Source organism: Takifugu flavidus, chromosome 18 (genome assembly GCF_003711565.1).
Source record: "Takifugu flavidus isolate HTHZ2018 chromosome 18, ASM371156v2, whole genome shotgun sequence".
NCBI lineage: Eukaryota > Metazoa > Chordata > Actinopteri > Tetraodontiformes > Tetraodontidae > Takifugu > Takifugu flavidus.
In genome coordinates this window covers 2,138,914-2,166,657 of record NC_079537.1, presented here as the reverse complement: position 1 = coordinate 2,166,657, position 27,744 = coordinate 2,138,914, and the positions used below count along the sequence as shown (strand labels likewise).

At 42.0% G+C, this 27,744-nt stretch overlaps 2 protein-coding genes and 2 long non-coding RNA genes across 8 annotated transcripts in view; 1 reads left to right on the top strand and 3 right to left on the bottom strand.

Annotated features, from left to right (window-relative positions):
• The window catches only part of hoxb3a (homeobox B3a), a 69,142-nt gene extending 67,520 nt beyond the window's left edge, over positions 1-1,622 (bottom strand). Inside the window, exon 1 of one of the 2 annotated variants that reach the window (XM_057014324.1) lies at positions 959-1,622. The gene's annotated coding sequence lies outside the window, so the exon portion shown is untranslated. The remainder of the gene's footprint in view (positions 1-958) is intronic. The other variant, XM_057014313.1, reaches the window with a different exon arrangement.
• Positions 1,623-3,161: 1,539 nt separating this feature from the next.
• LOC130514643 (uncharacterized) lies at positions 3,162-12,467 on the bottom strand. 3 transcript variants are annotated; one of them, XR_008947028.1, is made up of 4 exons: positions 9,767-12,467; positions 9,528-9,641; positions 8,799-8,917; positions 3,162-8,425 (listed from the first exon to the last, which is right to left on the bottom strand). It is a non-coding gene; the product is annotated as an uncharacterized LOC130514643 (long non-coding RNA). The 3 variants fall into 3 exon arrangements; XR_008947030.1 differs by having other exon boundaries at positions 3,162-8,361; XR_008947029.1 differs by lacking the exon at positions 8,799-8,917.
• Positions 12,468-15,250: 2,783 nt separating this feature from the next.
• Positions 15,251-21,961, bottom strand: LOC130515214 (homeobox protein Hox-B8a). 2 transcript variants are annotated; one of them, XM_057015360.1, is made up of 2 exons: positions 21,017-21,961; positions 15,251-16,964 (listed from the first exon to the last, which is right to left on the bottom strand). In XM_057015360.1, exons 1-2 carry the CDS (start codon positions 21,447-21,449, stop codon positions 16,546-16,548), a joined length of 852 nt encoding a protein of 283 aa, XP_056871340.1. In that variant the 5' UTR covers positions 21,450-21,961; the 3' UTR covers positions 15,251-16,545. The 2 variants fall into 2 exon arrangements, with proteins under 2 accessions (XP_056871340.1, XP_056871341.1); XM_057015361.1 differs by having other exon boundaries at positions 15,252-16,961; positions 21,017-21,959.
• A 2,392-nt stretch (positions 21,962-24,353) lies between these two features.
• LOC130515141 (uncharacterized) lies at positions 24,354-27,131 on the top strand. The gene is made up of 2 exons (XR_008947157.1): positions 24,354-25,219; positions 26,432-27,131. It is a non-coding gene; the product is annotated as an uncharacterized LOC130515141 (long non-coding RNA).
• The last annotated feature ends 613 nt before the right edge of the window (positions 27,132-27,744 follow it).

The following is a 27,744-nucleotide window of genomic DNA, read 5'->3' as shown; positions in this document are numbered from 1 at the left end:
TACAAACAAAGGCAATATTTCGGGGGAGGGCATGGAAAGAAAGCTGCAGAAATGAACTTCTGCATGGTGTGTGTGTGTGTGTGTGTGTGTGTGTGTGTGTGTGTGTGTGTGTGTGTGTGTGTGATCAGTTGTTTGATATTTGAGACAGCAACAAATTGGAGACCAAAAACAAGCCAGACGGACGGACGGACACACAAGAACTAAAAAAGTATGTGCGTGTGTGTGTGTGTGTGTGTGTGTGTGTGTGTGGTGTGTGTGTGTTGGGGGTAGCTGCGAGAAAAAACAACAGACAGGCTGCCGCAGGGAGGAAACGAGAAGGGAAATAAAGTCATAAAACAGGCTGGACAGACCGACAGAAAAACATTCCTTCGGCCCAACAGACGCAGACGCACAAACAGGCTGTCAGTCAGCTGAAGAACCTGGAAGCTCTTTCACCGACCTCTGGAAGTGAAACAATGACAAGAAGCAGAAACGCAGAGGGAATAAAATGAAAGATAGCAACACATAGTTCTCTTTCATTTCTTCAAAGAAAACACAAATTACGTGACTTTAAACTGGCTCTTTGATTAATCCAGCACACCTGCCCTCACTATTGGCCAAACATCTGCACCCTTTCATCCACACACTCACAAGGTGCAAAATGGAGCAGCAAAAAAAGTCTGCTAATCTTTCAGGTCTCAAATGGCCGACTTTTAACCGATGGAAGAGCTCTTGCAGCGGGTAATCCCAGCACTTAAGAGAGCTCATTCATCTGGATAACCTATCGTGGAGTCTAATCCAGCAGCAAAGAAAGGCTCTTTAATCTCAGCCTGGAAAGCAGCACCTCATTTATTACAGTAATGCATGGAGCAGACGCAGCAGAACCACGCGCAGCAGCTCTGCGGCTCCCATCAGCGTGCGCGCAAATCTGACCCAGTGAATGCAGCAGCGAGAGAGTAGGAGCAGGAGCAGCTCTTACCGGTTGTTGATAATCCGTCACGATCTCCGCACACCTGCTGCGGTTCACGTTAGTCGGGTCCCGTGTGCGCGCAGCCCCGCATCCCTGGAATGGTGCGAGACGGTCGCGTCTTGCACGGGCCATACCGGATTGATGATAATTGGATGGAAGGGCGGCGGCACCAGGAGGTGAGGATGAGGAGGAGGAATTGGAAAGGGGGTGTAGAGTGAGGGGGCGAGAGTCTTCAAAACAACTCCGTCCTCTTCATCCCAGCCTATATCTTCTTCATCATCAGCCACCACCACTCCCCAGGAGGGGAGAGGTTATCGGAAAGACAAGAGCGTACAATTAAAAAATATATGACGGTGTCCTGGATGGTTGTTCCGGGTCGCCTCATCCCTGCCCCCATATTAGTCCAACGATTCAGCCAAGACCAGACGGAGCAAGGAGCCATCACAGAAGAAGAAGAGCAGGAGGAGGAGGAAGAGAGGGAGAGAGGGAGAGACTGGAGGGGGTGGCGGGTTGGTTGGTAGCAACGCGTCCTCGTGCCGTTTTCCTCAGTTAAATCAAGCAAGCTCTTCTCATTAACTAGTCCGCTTAATTGTTGCCAAGGCGTTAATGCGCTCGGTGTCTCTGCGTTCGGCGCCGCGCGGAAACAGGACAGGAGAGACGGGGCTGCTCGAACCGGAGCGCGGCGCAGCAGCAATATAGCCACTTGGGAAATCATAAAAAGTTCATGTTCACGTTAAGCGCATCCACATGACCAAGCAGCCGGCCAATCCCCGCGCGCGGCCACTCATAAACTTGTATCACAAAGTTGTAAATTTTCATAAAACAACAAGGAATTTATTGCGTTTCTTCGTGGAGCGCCGACAGAGCGGGGCTGCTCAGTCTCTCCCTCTCTGCTGCGCCGCCATTTTCTTCAGCTCCTCTTTAAAACAACAAGCCAGCAGCTAACAAACCTCAGAGCAAAAATGGAGAATTGAGCTTATCGCCCAATCAGATAACAGTCCGGGATGGAACGCGTCCACAGGCGCAATTTCCCTTCAGAAAAAAACGCACTCTAGGTCAAAAATACACATATTTTTACAACTTTGTAAAATTTAATTTTAGGGACACCGTTTAGATTAAAACGTTTAAAAACAAAACACTGATACACACAATAGTCTGGACACCTATCTAGACTCGATCAAAGCCCGGTCAAAGACAAAGGTGTGCAGGGAGGAAGGCTTCTCAAAATTAAACAGTAAATGACCATAGCAAAACTTTAGGTAACATACTTTGACCTTTCTTAAAACCCATAAACAGGATAGGGCTGAAATTAGGTGTAAATTTCAAACACAACCAAATGTTTGTGGGGTACAACCGATGCTTGAAAATCCGTGCGTAAACGAGGTTTCGCAATGCGGCAACACGTATCAAATATGACGGCCTTCAGACCCACGCAGAGCCGCGGGATGTTGTACAACGGACGGCGATCTTTTCATTCCAATATTCTATATGGGACCCCATTTGTTGCGTTAGGCGATGACAAACAGCCCGACAATCAGTTGGATTATGTGGCGCACGCACCACATACACAATCTGTTTTCTGCTAACGCGTTTTTACTCTGTAGGCAGCATTAATGCCATATCATTTTAAAAGGATGTACTTCGCCCTTTGAATGGTTGGATTTCTTAAATCAACTGCAAACTACGTTTAACGAGACGCTTGAAAATTCCAGAAAAGCACAAATGTGGCAACGCACCATACCTCTTAAGGATTTTTTTTAGTTTTTTTTTTTAGCTTTAATCGTAAAAACTTGAAAGTAAACCATCAGTAACCGACAAATGACCTTTCCAAAGATGAGTCTGTCTGGTTTAAAAGAGACGTGGATCCCGCACTTCCTCCGTGTCGATGTTTTGAGTTAAAAATTAACAGAAAAAAGAGCAGCTATACAGAGGAGGCTCGTTCTTGTCCTGTTGCTGTCTTTGTGTGTTTGCTGCTTTTATTGGGGTTTTCCGGCCTTTTCATTGAGGCCATAAAAGCATTAGGACCTGCAATATCACCCTGCAACAGACACATGGCATACTATTAACGTGGTTTTGTCTTTTCTAGCAGTCGCTAGACTTCAGACTTCGACCAGCAACTGAGCCTGGATTTGTTTCGGATTTTGATGAAAGTTCGAGATCTGGGTTGAATTTGACCCACAAAAACAGCCAACGAGATCAGGTGCAGGTGAGGAAACTATCTGGAACCTTTTTTTTAAAAGTAGTGTATCAAAGGTGTGGTAAAACGTGAAATATTTTAAGCAGAAGATGATTCTGTACACAACCATTTAATTTGTCAATAAGAATACAGACCAATGTCTAACGCGCGTAGCGTGAATATATTCTGTTCTTGTTTTAATCTGACTTTAGAACGGTTCGAGGTAAAATCGTATATCCATGATGAGAATAGAAAGATAAAATCAAAACAGAAATATTTGCTATTGCTCTGGGCCGATCACTCGTCCATTCAAAAATCGGTTAAAAGGACTGTTAAACATTTCATGTACGAAACAGTCTGAGAATTTCTAAGATAAAAAAAACAGTTAACAAGGGTTAACTCATCTTTCCATATGGGAAAGATGACCTAAATTAGTTAATAAACAAGTCTGCCATTTACTTCGGTAGTTCTATATTTTATTTAATTTGTGGTTTATGAATATTGTTTTCTGGGGCGAAGGAGGAAGCTCAGTGTCAAGTAAAAACGAATAACAATAATTAATTTGAATAATTATGGTTCTAACTTGTTTCTTACAGTGTCAATATATTTGAAAATCAAAAATAATTAGAACTCTACTTCCGACTTTTTCCATCCAATAGATAAGTTCGGTCAAATAGGAAAGAGCTTCATGAGAATCACATCGTCACTTATATTTAAAATTACAATTAAAAGTAATAATTTTACTTCCGTGGATTTGCAGTAATCATTCATGTCAAAACATTCAATTGCTGTTTTTTTTTTTTGACATTTTAAGAAAGCTGGGGTTAGATTAACAGTTTACTCCTAAAAAAAAACAAACCCAAAAGACACTACTTTACTAAAGAAATCCTTTAATCTAAACCTGTTACTGGCATTTAATCTGACACAAATATAGCTACGATCTTCTAGACGTCCAAAATACACTGTTGAGTATTACTAACGAAATATATATATATATATATATATATATATAATATATATATATATATACACACACACACACACACATATACACATACATCAATATACAAATATATATACAAAAATATATGTATGTATATATACATATATTATGTATATGGAATATATATATTCTATGTACATTAAAATACAAATGTATTTATTGTGGATGTTAAGTAAATCGTACCCCAATATTTCACTCATGATCTCAGTTTGAGCTCTGAAATCAAATTCTTTAAATTGTCGCTAACTTTAAAGCAATTATTTGTAGTTTAAAGCAAACTTTTAGCTGAGTAAGCTAGCATTGGATAAATGTATTTCTGACGGGAAGGAAATTATAGTTATTTACTCAGAATATTTTTCAGTAAAATTATTCATATCAGTCATCTTCATCCTCCTCAGCAGGTCTCCAGCAGATCTGTTCTTTTTTTCTCCTCAACCTTTGGACCTGGTGGTACCGCATGGTTGGACCTCCTTCAGCCAGGGAGCCTACTACTGTACCGCTGCTGTTGCCTGTCCACATTCACTCTCTCTCTCTCGCTCTCTCTCTCTCACACACACACACACACACACACACACACCAGATTTTATTTCCCATGGATTTGCATTTATTGTTAAAATTGTCAGTTAAAACAGAGTTTAATGGAAAAATAAAGAAGAGAAATGTCACTAAAACTAACAATCAAAAGAAAATGTGAATAGATAATTAAATTTAACACACAAATAATAAAGGTATATGTACCATCTAACAGCAGCGTATCTATCATGGAACTGCATATAGAAATATTGACTCTGCACTTCAAAGCTCTTATTTAATGCCCAAAAAGAACTAGGTAAGCATGTTTGTTTTATAATAAATACTGCAACATCACCATTTTTACAGAAAAATAGTCTCACATTCTTGGCCTCTACTGTGAATTTGTTTATGTTCATAACACAGATAAACTTTTGACATATCTTGGTAAAGTACATGAAAATTGTAATATTAAGATGTGTAAGATGTACTCAACCTAATTATATAGACAGGGACTTACTCGTTTACCTTGTATATAAATGACCACATCATCCTAATTGTGTTGCTTGGTCTCAAGAGAGTCAGTAAACCTTGTAATCACAGTCCGAACCTTCACTCCCTGGCAAACATATTTGACTTGTGGCTTTGCAAACACTGCAAAGGAGTAACTCAATGATGTGGTTAAACTGTGGCTATGGCTCTTGCCTGCCTGGGCTGGGGTTCAATATTTACAGTCTACAATATCACTACATTAAAAACCTGCTTCAAAAATCCTTGCTGCCATACACTCTGTTGCAAGGTCCCTGGACACATGTCAGAATCAGATCCCTGATCTGATCAGTGCATATTGTGGGCTCATGTCACAGCATTGCTAATTTGATTAAAAAACAAAAGAGAAAAAGAAAGCAAGATCTATAGCTGCTCATGTGAAATGTGCATGAGTCAGTGCTGACTAAGGGCACAGAAAACGCCCTGACCTTCTGTCTTCATGGGGTCATGCAGAGCCTGAAGGTGAAAGAGAAAATGGGTCACATTTTTACAGCTCAGGGGTCGTTTGTGGGCCACGAAAACATGCGCAAAAACCGTATTTTGTCTTCTGATTTCTCCAAATCAAGGGGAAATTAATCTGGTTTCATTGGTAAATGTCAGGAAAAAAAGGTTTGGGATTGAGGTGTTAAAACTGCTTAATATTCCATGTTGGAAAGATCGAACCAAAGCCTTTGCTCTCCAAACGGACACACAGACTGTCGGTCATTTGAGAAGCAATAAAAGGCGGTAAGACTGTAAAGAATCAGCCTGGCTTTGCGACTGCCGTTCAGTCACGGCATTAGCTGGTGTTTGGTGAGGGCTCATAAACACTTGAGGGCAGGTCTTCTGTTAAAATTCTCACAGGATTGAGGAGCTCACAAGAGCAACAGTGATACAAACAGAGGAAATAGACAGGGTCAGCTGGACAATACAGTGTAAACACTGAGTAGTCACTGCAAGAAGAAATGCATTCTTTGAAATCACTTTTTCAAGATGGCGGGGGTGGGGGGGGGTCACTATCTTTGCACAACAGACAAATGATCTAAGATTTTGCAACATTAATCTCCACCCCAAGATTGTCTTTTTTCTGGATCTAAATGAGGTGGAGAGAGAAAATGCGTTTACTTTGATTTGATATTGATTTTTGAGCCATGTCGTGCAAGGAAGACAAGTTGTCCGTACAGGGGCTCTTCTTCTACACTAGATGCTGCAGGTAAGAGCTTTATTGCCACTGGGCTCCACAATAACAACACTGATCTCACAACATTTGGTTTATGAATTTGTCATTTACCATATTTAACATATTTATCCTCAGCATCAATCACTGCTTTTGATTGACAGCACCGATGCTGGATTTAAGTACAGTTTCTTATGTATTATTGTAACTGATGGAAACAGCTTGGAAATCAATGGATAATATGTCAAAATCATATTTACTCTAAATGCTAATTGGGAAAATTGTCTATTGTTGCAGTCAAGAGCTTTTAGGTGTACGCCTCTCCTCAGGTCATCAGGTTACTTCCAATGTCTGAGCACTATACTGTTCATTGAAGACAGCAGACAGCACGTGTGTGTGACTAAGTAACTGCCAGAGCTGTGGAAGTGTGTGTGATTAAATGGGTGCGTGGGAGATAAAGAGAGAGCTTAATCTGAGTTGTTAATATTTTTCCTCTTCGGTTCTGTGGGTCATTTTTTTTCCGTGACCACACACATTGACTGAAATGGCGAGCATGGCTATACATTTATAAAACGAATGTCAATGCGTTCGCACGTGAACAAAAGCACATCTGAGGATCTGCAACACCTTCTGTGAGGCGAGCTCAGGGCTTTGAGGCAAACAACCGGTGCCCCTCCCTCCAACTAAGCCCAGAGCCTGGACTGGAATAGAATTTAAATTAAAATCTATAAATTCATCAAAGAACAGACTAGCTGCTGTATCTTTCTACCTCTCTCTCTCTCTCACACACACACACACACACACGCACGCACACGCACGCACGCACACACACACACACACACACAATCCATACAGGGGCTGGACCATGTTCAGAACTTAATAAAGAGACGAGCGGCATTGACGAAACTGTCCCGTACCAGACAGAGCTAATGAGGAGAGACCTGACCCCTCCAAAGGTACTTCAGGAGGCCCTCGTTTATGTGTAGGTTTCAACAGTAAAGGTGAAATACAGATAAATATACATATTGTCTTTAGTAAGACCATCACGTTTTCCGCATTAACATTCCAAATCAATTCTTCACGTCCCACCATTTGCCTTTCAATATTTGAAGGCACAAAATAAAACGCTCTTTGTGTTATGTGTTTGTTGTAGTTCAAATCTCTGAGGCCCATTATCATTCAATATTCAGCCAGCTTGGAGGTGCACAATACCACTTTTACAATCGGGGGAAAGGCCAGGCATTCACAGATCAATCTCATCTCCTTATTTATAGTGTTGTTGGCATTGGCGGTTTGAAATGACAACAATGGAACAATGACCATGCAGTGATTGAACTATGCTCGGAGAAACACAAATATCGGTTTGTGCTGTCTGAGCCAAGCTGATTTTAGGCAGAGTGAGAAGACTCATTCCGGAGAGTTTCTTAATTTTCAAACTAAATTGGGAGAATTCTCCAGCTACACTGCGCTCCACTTCCCCTTCCATAAACAAACTGCTGCCTAATGAATATTCATGAAGCTTTAAATTGTGGTTTTATGGATATCCATAAAAGTTCTGTAAAGTAAAAAGGAGAAGAAAATAAAGAAATGTTGTAAAATGTGACAGACAAGCATAGTTCTGCTGCCAACCGTGGCCGCTGCGCAACGGGAGCGACGGTTTAAAGCCCGTTTAACGTATTTCACTTTGCCTCTCTCTCTCACACACACACACACACACGCACACGCACACGCACACACACGCACTTGCCACAGATATAACGACTCTCTTCTCTCACCTGAGCTTTTCATCCGAGGAGAGAGAAGCCTCTACTCCTACACCTGCTCATCGTTCGTCCTCTCCGTTTTGGCACCGAAAGGCCGGTTCAGGGAGCTCGGCAGTCACCAGACAGTAGCGCTGCTGCTCCAAAGCACATCCCCTCCCGACGCTAGGTGTGCGGTAAGCCTCTCCTGTGAACACTTCAGCGCTCTGGATGAATAGTCTCGCTTCTTGGTTTCAAAGCCGCGGCACAGCAGCCAGACTACGAGAAGGAGGGGGGGTGAGGTTCTCGTTGTAATCATGGAGTTCATATCCACAGGTATACACTTCAGGAGCAACGCATGAAGAGGAAACAGGAGAAGTTAGAGAGCCCTTGTGGTTCAGAGCTTTGGAACCAGTTTATGGAGACACCTTCGGGAACTCATATCTTAGCTGCAGTGATGTGAAGGTCCAGGGCTCTTTGCGACAACTTTTTTTTTTTTTTTTTTTTACGAGCCACATTATTTCGGTTTTACTGTCAACATTACATTAAAAAACAACTAACACACTGTTCTCCCATTGTCAAACCACGTGATCTTAAAAAACCATGTGACTTCTTTACCCAATAGATAATGCTTTTTATCATCCGAACGGTTATAGTAGAATAAAACCTCTGCAGCTCACACGCACTTGCAGCTTTAAATATAATGTATATCATACAATCAATATGTAGAGGTCAGCAGCAGCAGCAGCGCTCGGAGATTGAAGACATCAGGACGAAGGCTGACAAACAACCTGCTCGGGCTTCAATCTTTACTGTCCGACGTAGGGAGCTACAACTGGATCAAGAAGTGGAAAACTGTCAGATATTGATCGGATTCGGGATGGGATGGAGCTGGAAGTGTGTAAATTGTGCAAGCCTGAAAGAACAGATAGATTTCTCTCGTTTTCACAGACCAATCTCATATTTTGCAGAGACCACACATGCAGAAAAAAAATAAATGCATGCACAAAGAGAACAAAAAGAGCTGTTGTGCACACACACACACACACGCACGCACACACACACACACACAACACACACACACACACAACACACACACACACAATCATACACACACCGCTGTTGAGTGGTCACTACAGCCGGGAGGGATGTAGCACACAGACGTGAAAATTATTCGCACCAATAAGAGAGGTGTGTCAGTTCATGTTAGACGTTAATTTAACTGATAATCCAAACATAAAGGATCATAGGTTGATATTTCTTCGCACTGCGTCACAGTAGACCAGTAAGTAAACAGAAACCGGCGAGCTATGTGAGTTTATGTGTCAGCAGAAGAGGCATAACGACGTGCCCATTATAAATTTATACAAACAGACGGTGGAACTGATGAATGTGAGTGCGCTTGTCCAGCACTGCAGGCCAGTAAGATAAAAGACATTTCTCACCTTTGAATTCGGCTCCGATGACCGCTGCAAGGGAGAGGGGCCAGAACTTACCGGTGTGCAGGTCCCCATGGCCATAATGATAATGATCTTTCCTTGAAACGCAGCGCTGAGTTCCTTTGAGATAAAATCCCGTATTGAGTGCAATATTTAACAGAGAAAAGAAAGGTAGGTTTCCAGACTACGTGATTATGGTTCGACTAAAACATAACTAGTAGTAGAATTTACTGCTAAACTCTTACACTCTGCATTCCATGTTATTCATGCAGAAGAGACAAAAAGTTATTTGCTGTTGTCCCAGTGTCCTCAGGTTTTCATTTCCAAAGGGCAGTTCCATGTCCATGTGCTTGACTACTTCGAAAAGCAAGAACTGAGTGGCTTTTTCAAGTAACAGACATTATTTCACAGGCCACTAAGCAGGTGAGTTCAATAGAAGTGCGCACTTTGCCTAGTATTCTGACAAATGGACCTAGACCAAGAATAAGAATAAGAATAACCACCACCAAGGATGTTATGAGACAGCTGCCATCTGGCCGTTAGCAAAATAACTCACAAAGTTATCAAAGGATTTTAATGAAGTTTTCAGGAAATGTTGACAATGGGCCAGGTAAGTGAAGATTCAATTTTGGTGAATGTTCTGGTTGGTGGAGGAACCTTACTTTTGATCTTCCATTGATCTAGCCAAGGGGCTTTCATCATAGAGCATCAATTAACTGTTCTGTCAAAAATGGGGTCAACATGTAAGGAAATGTCCTGCTTGGCAAAGGTCTTCACTTTGACACGTTATTCCCAGGGCCTGAGCACTGAGCAAAATTACAGCTCGTATTACCACGTGTGCTTATTTCCATTGGGGAACAACCCTCCCAAAAGAGAATCTTCTAGAGTAAGGGAATGAAAATGTCTATGGTTATAGGTGTCCAAAAAAATTCCCTGGCACCCTTGCTGTAAAAGAAACAGATGGGCAATAATTTGATGGATATATTTTGATGCATTTTAATGTAATGAGTCCAATCGCTGTCATATGTTTACCATCTGACCTTTGCGACAGTTATCTAAAGCTTCACTGTGAAAAATTAACAGTTCTCAAAGTCCCCGCCCCCCCTTTTTTTTATTGAGTAGGCAGATGAAAATTGGTATTGTTAGAAAAGGTCCACACACAAAAAGCTCTCAATATCAAAGCATTAAAGATGTTGTGAAATTTCACTTATCACAGATCAAAGGAGCTTTGATTCAAAATAAAAAACTATATCCAAACTACGTCGTGTTGTCTAATACGCACGTTAACTACCGATAATCATGACTAAAGAACAAAATATAAAATACTACACGGTAAGAGTTGAAAATGTTCATATTTTGAAGACTTTGAAAATTAACACAGAAATGAAAGCGCAGCCAATGTGGAAAGCAACATTGGCATAGGTATCTGAAAATTGGTACGCATATGAATCCCACCAAGATCTATGAAAAATTGTAAACAATCTCAACAGGAAGTCAGCCATTTTGGCTTGAATGGTCATTTGGAGGACATTTTAGGTCTATTTTTGGCCTTTTCCAGACTTGATATTTAACCAAGCTAGGGTTTTTTCAGATCATGCTGAAATTCAGCACACATCAACTAGACGAGTAACAGCTAGAATGATGTGGCCAAAGTGGAACCACCAACTGCAGAGAAAACATTCTAAAGCAAAAATCAGTTTTATCAGTGGTCATTAACATATGTAATGCGCTTAACTCAATTCCATCTGATGGGGTCCTTTGCATGCTGGGTATCTCAGAAGCATGGAAGCAGGAACAGAAGATCAATCATTTTGTTTTAATGTTGTCATGTTTTGTCATGTTTACCTGTACTTCCCTTGATATTCAGGGAAGTACAGGGAAGTTCTAAATATCACAAACCATGTGGTTTTTAAAGGCTTCACTTTAAAGTAGTTAGACAAAATCGATGTATAAATCTTCAGTTAAATTTACGTTTGGTGAATGTTTTGTATCTAAATCCTCACCTATTTTTTACTTTCTCCCTCTCGATACTCAAACTCAGGTTTGACTGAGCTATGACTTTGCTGAGCAGTATGAGAAGCATTCAAGAATGGGCAGAGGTTTTGGCAGAGTGGGCCAAGAAGGACCCCTGTGGCTTCCACATTGCTCTCGTCCTGGCTGTCACACCCTTCTTCATTGCCATTGCGCTAATTTCCAGGAAATTGGCCAGAATGGTTGAAGCATATGAGCGAAAGAGCAGAATCTCCAGGAAAATATACCCAAGCAGCAAGAAAGCCTAATGCTGTGAAACCACATGCACGCGTCCCACAAAATCGGAATAAATGGTCTTTGAGTTTCAGGCCTGGGATTTAGTGGATGGACACTGTATACACAGGCCTAATGGACAAGGACAGTACTGCCTGGAGAAGGCGCCGATTGGAGCTTTGACAACAAGAGTGCAGCAGTCATCGTCAAGATGCTTTGTACTTGGATCCAATGATTATTTGTCAGCTTCAAGTAAATCTTGTGTTCCATTAATATTTCTAGCAGTTGGATCATAGCAATTGGACTGTGTGAGTCTCTCGAGTTCTTCAAGAAAATCAAGCTATGATTGAATTACCTGAACGACCCTGATCTTGATAACTGTGACCCTTCAAAAAGATTCCATTAAGATCCATTTTCTGCCAAAACAATGATGTAATGCAAATATGTATACTTATCCCAATGTACTGGCATCCTGCTTTGTAAACAGCTTTAAAGGTTGATAAGGAAATGTCATGGTGTCATTTTGTTATAGCGTGTCCAAGTGTATTGAAATAAATCTGCAGGGACTCAGTTTTCTTTTCCATGTAAACGCTGAGTTCCTGCATTAATTTGACTACATAAATTGCAACCAGTTTCTCTTTTGTCAACAAAACCTGAGGAAATATCATTTTTTCACATGACAAAAACGAGAAGAGACAAAAATTGGATTTTCGTACAATAACTATAACAAAATACATAATGCAATATTCTTGAATAAAAATGAGACCAAATGTAATTTACAAAATAAATCTGCCAAAAGAAACAAATGAAACAAGAGAAATCCTCAAAAGATCAAAATACGACAGGTGATGAAATCGTGTTTTGTTTTGCAGTTTGCAGTTTTTATTTTGTAAACCACATTGAATCTGGTTTTTATTCAACAATATTGCATCATTGATTTTAATATATCTCTTGTCTTGTTTTTATCATGTGATAAAGGTTTATTGACGATTTTCCATAATTTTCATTGACGAAAGTAAGACTGAAATACACGTGAATGTCCTAGCTCTTTTAAAAATCAGCACAGGCAACTCCAAAAGAAGTCGAACTAATATCCCAGATGGCTTGCTTGGAGGTTTATGAGAGTATGGTGAGGGTGAGCTAGCATACTCAATCAGTGCATACGCTACAACTTGTTCAACCATGCACAAAAATTCAAGAAAATGTGCACAGGCATCAGTTCAGGTGAAAAATGTGATATTGTGAAGACTTTTGAAATGGTCACAGACAAATACAGCAATTAAATTTAGCTGAATCTTACCTCTCCAAGACAAATTTAGCAACTGTGGTGTCGGTCTTTCAAATTTCTCTCCACTCTTAGCCATCTCCATCTTTCAAAGGCATCTCCCTTACAGATCCTTTTATTTGATTCTGAGTTAGTCGTGATGTTACTGTGAACTATAACAGGGCTTTGTAACCTTAGTCCTTTATGATTCAAAATGTTCATTGCAGAAGCAAAGTGGTAACAGGCAACCTGGATGTCAAAACATTGCTGACTTCATGATTAATAGATAGTTGGAGGGTGTTGCAACAGGCCAAAATACAAAATGTAAACATTAAAATTCTTTATGGGCATAACATATTTTATGAATGTCTGTTGACATATCAGGGCCATTTTGTAATTATTTTGTATACATTTCTTATATTATGCTCCGTTAAGTTATCAAAACATTCAAATGGATATAAAGTCGTGGTCACAGTGATCCCACCAAATGCAGAAAAAACATTTTGATGGACAAAATCATTTTGAACAGCTCTAATTACCAAACACACATGCACTGACGCACTTTTGCTCTGAAACAAACAGGAAGTCAGCCATTTTGATATGTGTTAGATTTTGGTTCACTTTTTATTATAAGACTTTTTGTCCATCCTTGGGTGTAGCTGCTATGGTGGCTGGTTTTAATGCTTCACCGTGAACAGTGTAACTCTATTTAAAGACCCCTACCCATAGTGTTTTTTTAGAGTAGACAAACAGAAGTTGGCGGTAGAGTCTGTCTGGAACTGGGCTGAGAAGTAAGGGTTTCTTGGTTCAAGCCCCTGTGCAGCCAAAACTAGAGGAAGGTGCCAAAACACCTTAAGAGCACTACTAAGGTACCCTTGAGCAAGGTACCAAACCTGCAAATGCTCATATTTGACCCTGCAATGAATTGGTGACTCATCCAGAGGTGGACCCTGCCTTCACCCATTGTGTACCCTCCCCATGACCACAGAAAGGGCTAAAGTGGATAAGAAGACGAGACAAGAGAAGAGATTCAAGTTGGTAGGCTTTTACAACATGTCCAGATGCTCATTTTTGCCCAAAGAAGAAAAGACAAAGAATATCACTTGCTTTTTTTGGTTGTTTGAATGAACTTCTAGGGGTTACGTGTGATTGCTTTTCATGTGAGAAGACAGCTGCAAATTGGTAGGCATCTAGATCAGGATCATACAGCGTTCCCGTTCCCTAAAACATTAAGAAGCCCAGTATTTTGTTTAAGTGGTCAATGTCCGCATTTGTTCTGCAGGTGTAGAACTACGGAACAAATGCTGACATTCCTCCTAGGGATTTCATAATATTTGGCTCAACTTTGGCAGAACTGATTGTATTGGCTTGATGAATAAACCTTTTTCAAAATAATTAGTTTTGACAAAATTGAAAGGTTTGGTATCATTTGATCATATCAAGGTATCATCAAGGTATCATTTGATCATATCATGAAAGATCTGGTCATATTTTAATTAGAGGAAACTGTTACATAGCTCAATAGAACCTCATAGAACATGATTTTTGGTCAGCTTTGCATGGCATTTGTTTAAAATATATGGAACCTCACCTTGAAGAGCTATCTAAGAACAACAATAAGGAGTCTTGGAACGTCTGGCTGGAACTCCGAGGATTTTTCAAAAAGTTGATGTAAATCAATAAATGATGGTGCTTCCTCTTATCAGTAAAGAAATCTTCTGTAGGGACCTACACAACTCCACCACACAGTGGCACACTGATGTTGGCACAGCAACACCAGCAGGACCATAAGAACACAAGTGCAAAGGCAGTAACTATGCACAAGAGCGCTGGAGCTCTGGGGCCAGAGGTCACTGGTGCGGGTGGGCTCAAAGGATTGCAAGGGCCCATTCAGGGCTGCTTATAGCTTTAATTATAGTTATTATTGTTGCTTTTAGTATTAGTACTGTTAGTAGTAGTAGTTTCAAGTTCAGAAAATCAAAAATCATTGCTTTGTTTCAAGATGAGCCGTATGCACCACCAAATATTCATTTAATTTTTTAAACAAACATTCCAGTAATAGGTTATTTGAATCATTTAATAATTCAACAAAGCTAACAGCAACATGAATGTGCAGGGCAATAGATAAAGGCCCATTAACATAATTTTAATAATTCCATGTTTATGGGTTCATCATTTTGAAATATATTTTTTTTAATTCTTCCCTTTCTCCCCTGTCCTATTTAGTATGTATCTATAAAGTTGCAATAGCACAGTTCACTCTATGATGATATACAGACTGCTTTACATGCCAGTGTAAATATGAATCCCCTGGCTGTTTGATCCTCCCATGTGGAAACAATCCGCTCTCCTCCGGTGGATGATGGAGAGCTGCGTAATGGTGAAAAAAGTGGCCCGTAATATTGTAAGTGGACGATGAGGACCAGGCCATAAATAACTGCATGTTATGATGTAGCTTGTGTGTGTGAGTGTGTGTGTGTGTGTGTGTGTGTGTGTCTGTGGGGAGGGGGAAGGGTGTGTACGTGTTGTTTTTTTAAGTGGAAATTTCCGAGTAGAGATTTGAATGTTTGCCCTCGTGACCTGTACAGTTTAATCAGTCTAGCTTATGACAAAGTCTATAGAGAAAAGAAAGGTAGGAGATCAATTTGACATGTTTTAAAGAAGAAAGGGTTTAACTCGCAGGAAACAGAACTTCATTTTTTTCTCTCTTTATTTTTATGAATGTTCTCTTTTTTGATTTGCACTGTGCGCATGCTTTTTTACCCAAAAAGAGGAAAAAAATGAGGACAACATAAAACACCATCAATCAAAAAGAATAAAAAAACAGAACTAAACAACAATTAAGAGTGTGTAAAAAGACCGACCTATACTAAAACGGCATAAATAGGCAGTTTCATGTTGTTGGAAATTTCATTAATTGCTACGTCGTCGCCATCCATCATCATTATCAATCATTGCCATAACAACAACAACAACATATAGAAGTGAGAAGTACAGTAAAAAGTGCACCATCATCATTTTAACTTAAAAACTATACAGCTGCCAAAGATAAACTTGTTAATGATAAACTTCTAACAATATAGAAATGTTTCCACAATAATTGTTCCACAAAGAAAGGATGCTATCATTTTCTTTTTTCGCTCTTTTAAGCACTATAGGTGACTATGTTTGCTTGAGTTGGATCGATCCAAACACCCCCGCGCTCACGTCGTTGCTTCTTCACTGATTTCTTTTTTTTGTTTGTTTCCCAGTTATAACTGTACAATCAGCTCCATGAGTCAGTTTTTTGTTTTTTTATTTGTTTTTTTGTGGTTTTCTTTTTGGTGGAAGAGCCAGTCCCTTTTCCTTCGATTGAATCGTGGCAAATGCAGAGCAGTTCAGTGGCCAGCATTAGAATAAAAACAGTGCTCCCCTCCACCCTCCCCTTGACCACCCAAACCACCCCACCACCCCGATCCTGTCCTACATTTACAGCCCCTGCATCAGCCTCTTCTGCTTTCTCGTATTCACCCCCACCTACATCTGCTTGTGGGTTTTCTCGCAGCAGTCCCCATTCACGGGGGGCTGTGACCCCGCTGTGGTGGCCGCCACTGAGCCTCCTCCACTGCCACCTTCACCTCCTCCACCACCTCCTCCACCACCTGCCGCGCCGCCGCTTCCACTACTCTCCCGCAGCTCCCTCTCCCTCCTCTCCCTCTCCACGGCCTCCTGCTCGCTCTTGCTGCTGGGAAACTTGTCCTTGTTGTTCTCCTTCTTCCACTTCATTCTACGGTTCTGGAACCAGATCTTGACCTGTCGCTCTGTCAGCGCCAGGGCGTGCGACACTTCAATGCGTCGTTTCCGGGTCAGGTAGGGGTTAAACAGGAATTCTTTCTCCAGCTCCAGGGTCTGGTAGCGGCTGTAGGTCTGCCTGCCGCGCCTCCTGCCCGCAGCTACTGGGGGAGGAGTGAGGGGAGGGGAGAGGTGGAAGACAGCAGTATTATTAGAGGCAGAATTATTTTCAATCTAAAGTGATGGCTAAAATGAGTTAGCAACACTGCACTGCTCTCAAAAACATGATGATTATAAAGAACATTTCATACAATCAATATATTCTGAAAAAATACAAAAGTACATTTCTCAAATAAAAGTATCTGATATAAAAGTACAATTGACCTTTTAACATCCTTTAGTTACAGCACATGCACATTTAATCAGGGTTACGCCACCTCAGTGTTTCATCCAAATTTGTTGTATTTACCTACAGTAATTTTAGTCACAAGCCCTTCGTATGAATTCAGACTGTTTTGGTTTTGTTTTTGCATCCCACCAGTGGCGCTCATTGAAAGCTGCTATAAACTATGGGATATGTTGAATGCTCATCATCCATCTAATGTGGTTAAAAATCAATACCTTGGCTCAGCATATAGTCTGCATAATAGCTAGAGTTATTAAGTAAGATAAATGTGTTTTAAAAATGCTTCCAATAAAAAGACAACCCCAGAGTTGTACTACACAAATCTATGTTTTTAAAAAGCTGATAGTCACTAAATGTAGGTGTTTCACACTGATGTCACCAAAGGATCGGGATGGTTGGAATTTAACTACTGCTTGTAAAAATTCCTGAAAATTCCTTTGTTCATCATTCAGAGTCGACATTAATCTGAATTCCCACAGTCATCCCTGAACTCACAAGAAACCCTCTTTATGCTATTTATACACTATGTACGTGCATATATTTCCTTTATGGAAATCAATAGCACAGTGTAATCTCTCTTTCACGCACTTACACAAACGCGCACAAACACACTAGACTTATCTACTGAGCACTTACAGTGCGCATGAATATTTGATACAGCAATATATCGTAAACACTTCTAAAAGGAAGAAGTGGATCCCGCGCTGCAGGTTCGGGGAAAAAAAGGAAAAACTTGTGGCCAAGAAAGGTTTTTAACTTAAAACGTGTGCAAACTGCAATCGTAAAAGGCAAGCTTTCTTTAACAGAGCGTTGCCTTTGCTGTGGCTCCGTTGCCTTAATTGAGCGCAGCCCAGGTAGACCCGAGACGCAGACGCAATATAAAATTCATAAATACTTAATAGAGATCAGATATTTCTGCGCGCTCACTGAACGAGCATGGGAGTGCAAAGGCGTGTGTGTTTTATAATGAATAACCCTAGAGGTCGTTTCACTTCTGCTGCGACTCATAGGCCAAGTCATTTTCGTGCAGAGATGTCTGAAATAATGGAAATTCAAAAAAGAAGAAAAAAATCCTTTGTTCTTACAGTGATCCGCTTTTATTATTCTAAAGCAAAGCGAAAATCCCTAAATTCCAAAGAAGAAAACATAGATAGAAATAAATGATTCTTTACAGCAGCACAGAGGGGGAAAAAATCTGGATATCAAACTCCTGTTCTCTCGTCTTTATGTAGCTATAATCACAAATAGAGTTATTGCCAGCAGGCAACATGCAGAGAGACGGAGAGAAAGAATGAAGTGTCTGGACTACGTTAAGATAGAGGACGATGAGTTGGGTGGAAGTATATATCTTTTATCAGGCCTCCTTCGCATTATAGAAGGTCTGCAGGCTCACATTTTCTCTAATATACATATATAACTGGAACAAAAGTTCAGCACGAAGTGTTTGACTCCGGGCAATGCGCTGGGAACCTCATTTCCACATAGAGTGAGTGTTCATGCGGGCACGGCGCTGCTGTCTAAGGCAAAAACAGCCAGGGGAACACAAGGGAGTCTTTATTGAAATGCGCCAACTTGTAAGAGATGTAAATATCCTGTATGTATTATCTGTCAGGGCTGGCGCCGTGATTTCGTGCCGTGGGGACTGAAGGGAAGTGGGCGCCACATTCAGTGCTGTCACCAGTCGTGAATGAAGGGGGCGCAGAAACACCTTACTTGATAAAATGACAGCTGGGACGCTTTGATCCTCGCGGTTTTGGACTGCACGGCGAGCAGGTGGAATTTAAGCCCGAACCCCGGCTGCGTAAAAACGTTACTTTTGCATTACAGGAATAAATCCACACATGTGTGTCCGTTATTTAATAGCTGGCTATTTACTCCAAATTATGTATTACATAAAAACTCCGAGGGAATAATACAAGCCTTGGGACTAAGGTATTTCCAGAATTTATTATCTTGGCCATGACAATTAAATAAGATCCAAAAAATATGGCAGATGACATTTGGAGGGAGAAAAAACGAGGTTGGTTTGGCCTTGGCAATAAGATTCTCCTAATATCACTGATCAAATTCATTCTTTGACCTAATCCGATTTCGCTCATTTAATTTTATATCAAAGTCATACAGCTAAAGCGATTTATCAAAATGTTCAATAAAGTCATAACAAGGTCCATATCACGAGCTCGACATTTAACTCGAATACTAAATCCCCATATTTGGATTCTGGAGAATTTTGGGAGTCTCCTTTAACATACAGAGAATGGGGTGTGGGTGTGGGCCATACCTTAAGGGAGCAAGTTGGTAAAGGATGGTTAACGCAAAACACGGCCAGACAACCCGCTTCATCACTTTGCCTTTTACCCCCGAAACTATAACTAATAAATCCTCTCCCTGAACAACGCCTGTGCGCCTGCACTGACATCGCGTGCGCGTGAAGCATTCTCTTTAGCCGTGCGCCTGAAAACGTCTGGTTTGGACTGTTCCAAGCACGTCCACCGTTATACGCAAACTCATTCTTTGTAAATAACGGCACCAGTGGCATAAGGACCGTAGTAAAGTGGCAGGAGAGGTTAAACCTGGGACAGGGCGCAGAGAATCAGCATGAAAATTATATAATATAACAATTTGAAGCTGCAGTATTGTCAGGTTAAGGACGATAGAAAGCTTCACGGGTAGCATCAGGCATACCTAAGAGGAAACCATGTGACCGTGAATCCTCAGTGTGTTACTTTGCGACAGTTATTGCTGTTCTCCAGTGGAAGGTGGGTGAAAGACATAACACTCCTGCACAGACCTGTGTAATTATTGTCGTTATTGTGTTGTGAAGCCTTTCCTATTTTAATGAACCTAATCTGAAGCCACAAATGTCCTATAAGGCTGAAGTTCCACTTAAATATACTACCATCAACACATAAGCAATAAACATGGCTCCCTCGGTCTCTCTCTCTCTCTCTCACACACACACTCACATACAGACACACGCACACACACACACACAAGAAATACGGGTTGAAACAAAATGGGCTACTATACATGTCAATCCATTCACGCTCCATCTCTTTCTGCCTTTAACCGTGTCGCTCTAACACAAAAATGCCTTCTTGCATAATCAGTTTGATTGTGGTCATCAATTATAGGCTCGTCTCCTCCGCACTGTCAACCTCCTCCTAATCACAATTCTGCTTCCAGTGAAACGCGTGAGGGCTGATCGGTTTTGAAGCGAGCTGAGCTGATCTCCAGCCACAAAACGCACACAGAAAATAGACACCCGCACCAAGTATTGGTGCTATAGCTGGACACACGCAGGGCGCAAAGGCGACACACTCGGGCGCGGGACCCGAAATCGGGGGCGAAATACTCTCCCGAGGCCAGAGGCGGGACGCGAAATGGCAGGAGAGGTTAAACCTGGGTCAGGGCTCTCTCATTTTCATAATTTGAAAGCAAATACTTTTAAGATCTATTCTTCATCTGTTCTAGAGTTCACGACGAGAGGTCCTTGACTTCCATCCCTCTCCCTCCACCATTTTTAAATTATTTTCACACATTTACTTTCTCTATCGCCCTTTATAAAGCCAATTCTCTCAAGTCATTCACAAATCTTGGGCGCGCCAATAAAACCATAAACGCACTTTTGTCTCGCAGGAAGTGTTAATTGCCCCACATAAACTCTCCCTTTTAAAGCCGCATCCCCAACTTTCTTGCACATTTCCTCCTGCCTGGACTGATTGACCGGTTGGAGGAGCTGCTCGTTTTATTTAGAATAGGCACAACCTCTCAACACCGGGGAAATGTCTAAAACCTCCGTTTCCTCACCTTGCGGCCTCATCCATGGGAACAGCTGCGTCGGTGAGGGGCTCTGCTCGGTTCCCTCCGCATCCTCACCGCCGAGCCCTTGTGCTCCTCCCAGTTTACAGTCGCTGTACTGGACCAAATCCGCGTCTTGGGCACCGAAAAGTGTCTGCCGCTGCAGGGCGTCGTATCCGTAGAAGTTTCCTGGCTCGCCGTGGCATGTGACCGCGCAGGGGCTCTGTTGGTACGGGTTGCTGGGTAGCGTTGAGGCGCTGTGGTGGTAGAAGTCCTGGATCTGCGGAGCGTGCTGGAAGGTAGCTCCGGAGCCCGGACCGTATACTACGGTAGGCCGGCTGCTGGCCAGGTCCTGCGCGAAGCCACACTCGTAGTAGTTCGGACGTAACGAGTCTCCACTTTTATATTTGGAAAAGAGCGAGTTGACGAAATAAGAGCTCATCTTTTGTGTTGGTTTGGTTTATTGTGACAGTTTATATTCGTCTCGCCAGAGTCACGGTGGAAGTGAAGGAAGCGGTTGTTGGAGGCAGAGAGACTCGGACACGGAAAGAGGGAGACGGAGGGGAGGGAGGAAGAGAAAGTGGAGCAGGTCTACCGCCGGTGTTGTGGTGTTTCCCCCCACGGCCACAACAGATGAGCGGTGCGCGTAAAGGTGACGGCTGCCGGCAAGAGTAACGACCACAAACACCACCGCAACGGCAACGACGATCACATCGAGTCCATAGAATTTCCAGTGGAGGAAAAAAAGACGGAAAACGAGGCGAAGGAGAAGAGAAAGTGGGATAAGAAGAGGGATAAGCAGATGAGGAAGAGCTCGTGCGCATCACAATTCCGGTGTTCGCGCTGTAAGCGGGAGCCTGTCGAGCTCTCAAACGCCTTTTCCGTGATTTACTCCTCTGCAAATGAGTTGTTTCATATTTTCTCCCTCCCTCCCTCTCTTTCTCTCTCTCTCGCTCTCTCGCTTGCTCTTTCTCTCTGTCTTTCTCAGTCTTGCTCCCCCCCATCCTCCGGCCCCAGCGTGTGTGTGTGTGTGTGTGTGTGTGTGTGTGTGTGTTTCAGGGACAATTTGCATCTATTATCCGCTTTTCTGCCACTGGCTTTTCCGCACATACACACTCGCGCACGACAAGGCGAGCGCGTCCACGGTGCACAGTCAAACACACACGGAAGGGCTTTTTTTTTTTGCTTTTGTGTTTTACGCCTGAGCTCAGTCGTAGACAAAATTAGAATTCTGTCGCCTTGCATTGGCTCTAACACAGACATAAGTACTCCCATCATCCAAATGAGATGAACGTTCCTGCTTCAGCGATGAGACGGAGATTGGGTGGTGGGTGTGGGCGTAGAGGAAGATTGGAGTGTGTGGGCTGGTGTATTAGAAAGCAGCCCTCATTAATTGTCCTTTTTCATTTCTTCCCCTGAATCCTGAACGGACTATGCGCGCGTCGGCTGCATCCGGGCGGAGTGAATTAGGCCTGAAAATGTCAGCGAGGGTGAGCGACAGAGGTTGACAGAGAGAGAGAGAGAAGGGGGGGGGGGGGGAGCGTGGAATGGCAGCTCTTGCTAATTGGTATTGGTTTTAACAAGTGCTGGCCTATAAATGTAATTGAGGTTTTAAAAAACAGTAGAGACGGAGCCTATCTCGTCTTCTATTCCAATCTAGTGCGTCTGGTAATCAGGTTTTGCGTGCCCCCCCGACGTATGATCATCGTGCAGGCCCCTACTTTTAAAAATATGATCCCTATAAACACATAAGGACGACTGGGAGAGTGGAGATAGACTGGGAGAAAAGTGGTTGTAAACGTTTTAACCAACTATAAAGTGCGTGTATGTGTGTATGCGCGCGCGCGTTGAAGCTTTAGTGTTGTTTATGGATGTCGTGCAGAAAACAAAAAGGGTTTAACGATCCTTTACGTCCCTTTACGCAAACGAAGGCCGGGAACACCCCACCGTTGCACTATTTAATCATTCTACATCCGCAGGTTTTCCACGAGGTGTTGTAGTGTCAGAAGATCTGTTCTTACAAGGGATAAGTTGTAGAATTCTAGCCCCAGTCCAAACAACGCGACCCAAGTGAGAAGTGTACTGCACAAAGGCTACGGTTATCTTGTTTTGGGCCCAGTTTACATGGACCTTGCAGTTTTAGTGTAAATAATGGATTCCCATGGATTGTTCGAAAAAAATCAAGTTGTCCTACTTCTGACACACACTTACTTTTAATGTGTAAACGCCACAAACATGTAAACTTAATTTTAAAAAATCCGACAGATCTAAGGGCCAATGGACGTTAAACAAATACGCATTATCTTAAATTAATCCCATAGTACCTAACAGTTCAGAGCATCAAAGGAACGCCACACGCATATGTGTGGATATTTAGTAATGTTCCTTTTATCAAACCAGTTTTATTCCCGGATCATACAGTGTTTACACTCATGCACCCTATAGGCTTCCTAAACACACGGCACCTATGTCAAATCTATAGGTTTATGTAGCCTATTCAGACATTCTACATACCACATTAATGTGTCCGTATCACCTAACTACTGGTTATACAGGACCGTTACAATGGGGAATTTCACCCTAAATCCAGTAAAAACAATTTCGATACATCGAAATTTAGCCTCAAAATGCCGTTTCTCGACCCACTTCTGACATGACTTTCAGGGGCAGCCGTTTCATTGGTGGAGCACGAGCGCCATCAAGTGTTGTTTTACCATATGGCGTGTACTATAGAGGGTATCATTCTGTTTATGAAGTCTTTATTGTTTTAGTGCTGACTTCATATTTAATAACAATGAATAACCACATGTGTTCCTGGTGTCAAATCGTAAAACAATTGAAAAGCAGTGTGACCATTGCGGCCAGGTCCACTCCACAACCCCATTTATTACCTCTCTTTCGCTCCCTCTGTGCGCGCGTGCGTGCGTACGTGTGAGCCTTCCTAAATTACAGGCTGTGAACAGTGTGTAAAAGCAGCTGTTATTTGAGGAGTGTGCAGCGGATCAGACTGGAAAAAGTAAATCGCAGCGGTGGAACACATTAAGGGAGGAATAACAGACCCTAAATTTGTGAGACGCATCTCAGCGCCACTAACCCCGAAGTATTGACCCGCAATAGAGGCGCTGAAGCCGGCCTCAGTACAAGCCGCCCGCTGGGGTATGCAGGCCGGGTGTGGGGAGACACACACACACACACACGCACACGCACACACACACACACACACGGAGCTCAATAAGACCAAACGGCTACAAAACCATAAAACTGACCACGTTGCAGGAGGAAAGGGTTTTTTTTTTTGGGGGGGGGGGGGGTCTGTAATTGCATGGCTCCCCAAAACAAACGCAACATAAAAACAGGATTGAAGGATTTCACTTTTTTCCTTCAGATTTACGCCAATCCTCATCACGCCTGTCTTTTATAAACCTACCGGCCCAAAAGCAAACATTTGATTCCCCTCTGCCTTTAATCCATTAGATAACTAAAACATATTATCATACCGAGATTTTGTAACTCCCTTTCGCCACTGTGCGCCTCTTTCCGACCCCCCTTGGCTTTCTTTCAGCGTGTTTGCTTTACAGCCGTTTAGTTCTTAACCTTCAGAAATTTATACGCTATAAACTTTTATTGCCGTCATATTCTTTTATTGCACCGCACACCACACGGGCTCCTTTTTTCTCCCCTCTCCTCTCCTCTTCTATCCGGTCCTCGCCGCTGCGCAACATCAGTTGGTGGCGGTTTCTCCCAAGCCGCATCCGCTCCCGCATTCCTCATCACGCCATGCTCATTTTTTTTTAAACCCCTGAGCACGAGACCCCTGGTGCGCGCGGCACATCCTGCTCCTCTCGTGCTGTTAGTTTCCGCGTTTGAAAATAGGAAGTGCGCATAACAACTGACGTGAGAACGGAGCAGAGGGGGAGCGGAAGCCGCCGGCGTTTTATTGGACCAAAGGGAGAAATATTATCAGACTTTTTTTGATAGGAAATAAAACAAACAGCACCAACAGTGTCGGCGCGCTCTGACCGGCGGAGTTTGAGGTTTTACTGGCACAGAAGAGGCAAACGCGTGGAGATTCTCCACCGGAAGAACGCAGCTCGCGGAGATCCGTGGCGGCGGAACATCGCAGATGGATGGACTGCACGCGCGCGCGCGCGCACACACACACAAACACACTGCAAACAAAAGAGCCCAACAAACAAATAACGGGACCTTCAGGTAAGACATTTTTCACTTTAATGGCAATACAGGAACATTTAATACGCTATTGCTACTGTTGCGCGCGCCTCGACGACAATGATGACATCTAATTGGTAATTTAAAAAATGGAAAGAGTGTGGGCGACTATAGATTTGTTTAAAAAATATATATACTGTCATAGATTTCGAAATAAAGATAGCAACCTATAAATGGCGTTTGGCTTTTTGTTATGATCATTTTCATTTTATTTTACTCTGCTTAATTTCACATGTGTAATCACGCGTAATCACATGTTCCTTTTTATAACTTTACTCTAAAAGGGAAATAATAAAAAAGAAAATATAAATATACAAATATAAAATATAAAATAAAATATTTGGAATATAAAACGACCGTTATTATTATTATTATTATTATTATTATTATTATTATTATTATTATTATTGTTATTATTATTGCAAGAGGTATAATAGAGCATAATAAGATATTTTCTCTTTAATCTGCACTTTGGGTGGGTGAAACATGTGCAAATACAGATATTCAGGACCGTATTTGATGCTATTATTACTTCTTTCTGCCCTCTTGGAGGCAGCTGGAACATGTGCGGGCCAGCCAGCAGCATTTGGCTTTGCATCCCACTGTTAATGAGTCCAGAATGGCTGATGTGATCTGATCCATACAGCCGTTTGTATCAGCGGGACCATAACTCTCTTGGAGAGAATTGATGAATATGAATAGTCTTCTCTGCTGCTTGATGAATTATATGAGCTGTGCTGTGTAAAACAGCTCATTCTGAGCAAGGGAGGGGGGATTAGTTGCTCTGTGCCTGCTGCGCTCTGACTTTCTCCTGGACTGTAAAAGTAAAGCCACTTATTATCTGTAGACTTTTTTCATTTAATGAGAGGTTGAAGTGAAGACACGTTGGGCTGGTCACATTTGCCCAGAATTAAATATAATTTTTTCCATCGGCACCATGTAGTTTGTCTCAGTGCATTCAGTTTGGAGCAATACTACAGAAATCATGAGTCGCACAATCGTTTTAGCCCCACAGCATTTTATAATAAACCAACCGGCAGTTTTCCATTGGCTTACACTTGTCATGCAGAGACAATGAGACCTGTGTGATGGGATGACATTGTGTAAAGATTAGTTAAAGATTTGGATTTGGGACAAAACTGTCATTTGAATCTATAATATGTCTTTTCTCATCACATTCTCCCCTTCTTTCAGATGTAGCCCGCACGCTTCCCTGGTGCTCTCTGCAGGCCTGGAGGCTCGTCTGTGCATGAGCTTCACATGTGTTTGTTGTGTTCTGAGGCTCCTGCCTGCTGCATTCTCTTGGATTTACAGTTTGTCAAAGAATACCCTCAGCGTGCCACCCCTCCTCTTTCTGTTTCTTTCTCTCTGAGCCTCTTTCATAGGTCGCTGAGGTGGTTTGTCGCTGCCTGGGACTGCAGGCTGCGGGCTGAAAGGAGGCCTGCGGCGGAGACTCTGGATTTAATGAAGCTCCGACCCTGCCTAGACCTCAGAGAAGTATCACAATCATCCGTCGCCAAGTCTACAGATGGTTTATGGGATTGCTTTGTGTTGGGGCCTGAGCCTAAAATGGCTCAAATCCTGAAGTCTCATTGGCTGGTCCAATGCAGCGGTACAAGATGAAGAAGACAGGCTGAGGACATGCTCACCATTCTATATCCAGCTCTTCCCAGAAAGAAATGCAGGCGTTGGTTAATAGTAATAACATACATATTAACCCCTTATTTCATCATGCAGCTTTACCTTCAACTCATTTTTCAGATGAATATTTAATATTCATTCCATGATCACAACAGCTGAGGAAGTGGGCTTCATTTAAATGTTGTACACATTTTTTTTTAATAACATGTTGGTTTTAAAAGTGCTATATCAATAAAAGTCATTACCATATATATATATTTGAAGATTTATTTTAAAAGGGACTTGGCTGCACAACAAGGCATCAGATGTGCAGTTCTCTGCTGAATTATTCCCAAGCCTTCATTAGATGCATCGGTTTTTTCCGGGCAGACGGCTGTCCGCCCTGCACAAGGGTCTTCTCTGAGGTTTACCTCGCTGCCATTACTTGCTGGCCACTGATGGGTGCCTCTCCTAATTAATAACCAAATTAATTGGCAGTGAAAGTGTGATGGTGACCTGCAGGTCACTTGCTCTGAATTAATGTTTTGTAAATAAGATTCAATTAGAAATAAATTGATTTATGGAGGCTGGCTGTGATATATATATATATATATAATATATATATATATATATATATATATATAATATATATATATATATATTATATATATATATATATATATATATCAATGATATTTGGACGGGTGTAACATTGAAGAACATTTCAGTGTTTGAATATAGCGTGACCTTGTAAAATCCCGGGTGTAACCATAGCAACTGCTTCAGGTTTTGAGGTTTGCAATATGTGGAAAGTGCTGGAACTCCGCATTTAGTGTTTTGCACCACCCCGCCGTTGACTAAGTTTGAAGTGTGCATGAAGAGCAACA

What these genes read in the sequence shown, in the direction of transcription:
- LOC130515214 (XM_057015360.1), bottom strand. Translation starts at nt 21,449, where the DNA reads ATGAGCTCTTATTTCGTCAACTCGCTCTTTTCCAAATATAAAAGTGGA. An exon ending in CCCATGGATGAGGCCGCAAG is followed by an intron (nt 16,965 to 21,016) that starts GTGAGGAAACGG and finishes CTCCTCCCCCAG; the next exon opens with TAGCTGCGGGCAGGAGGCGC.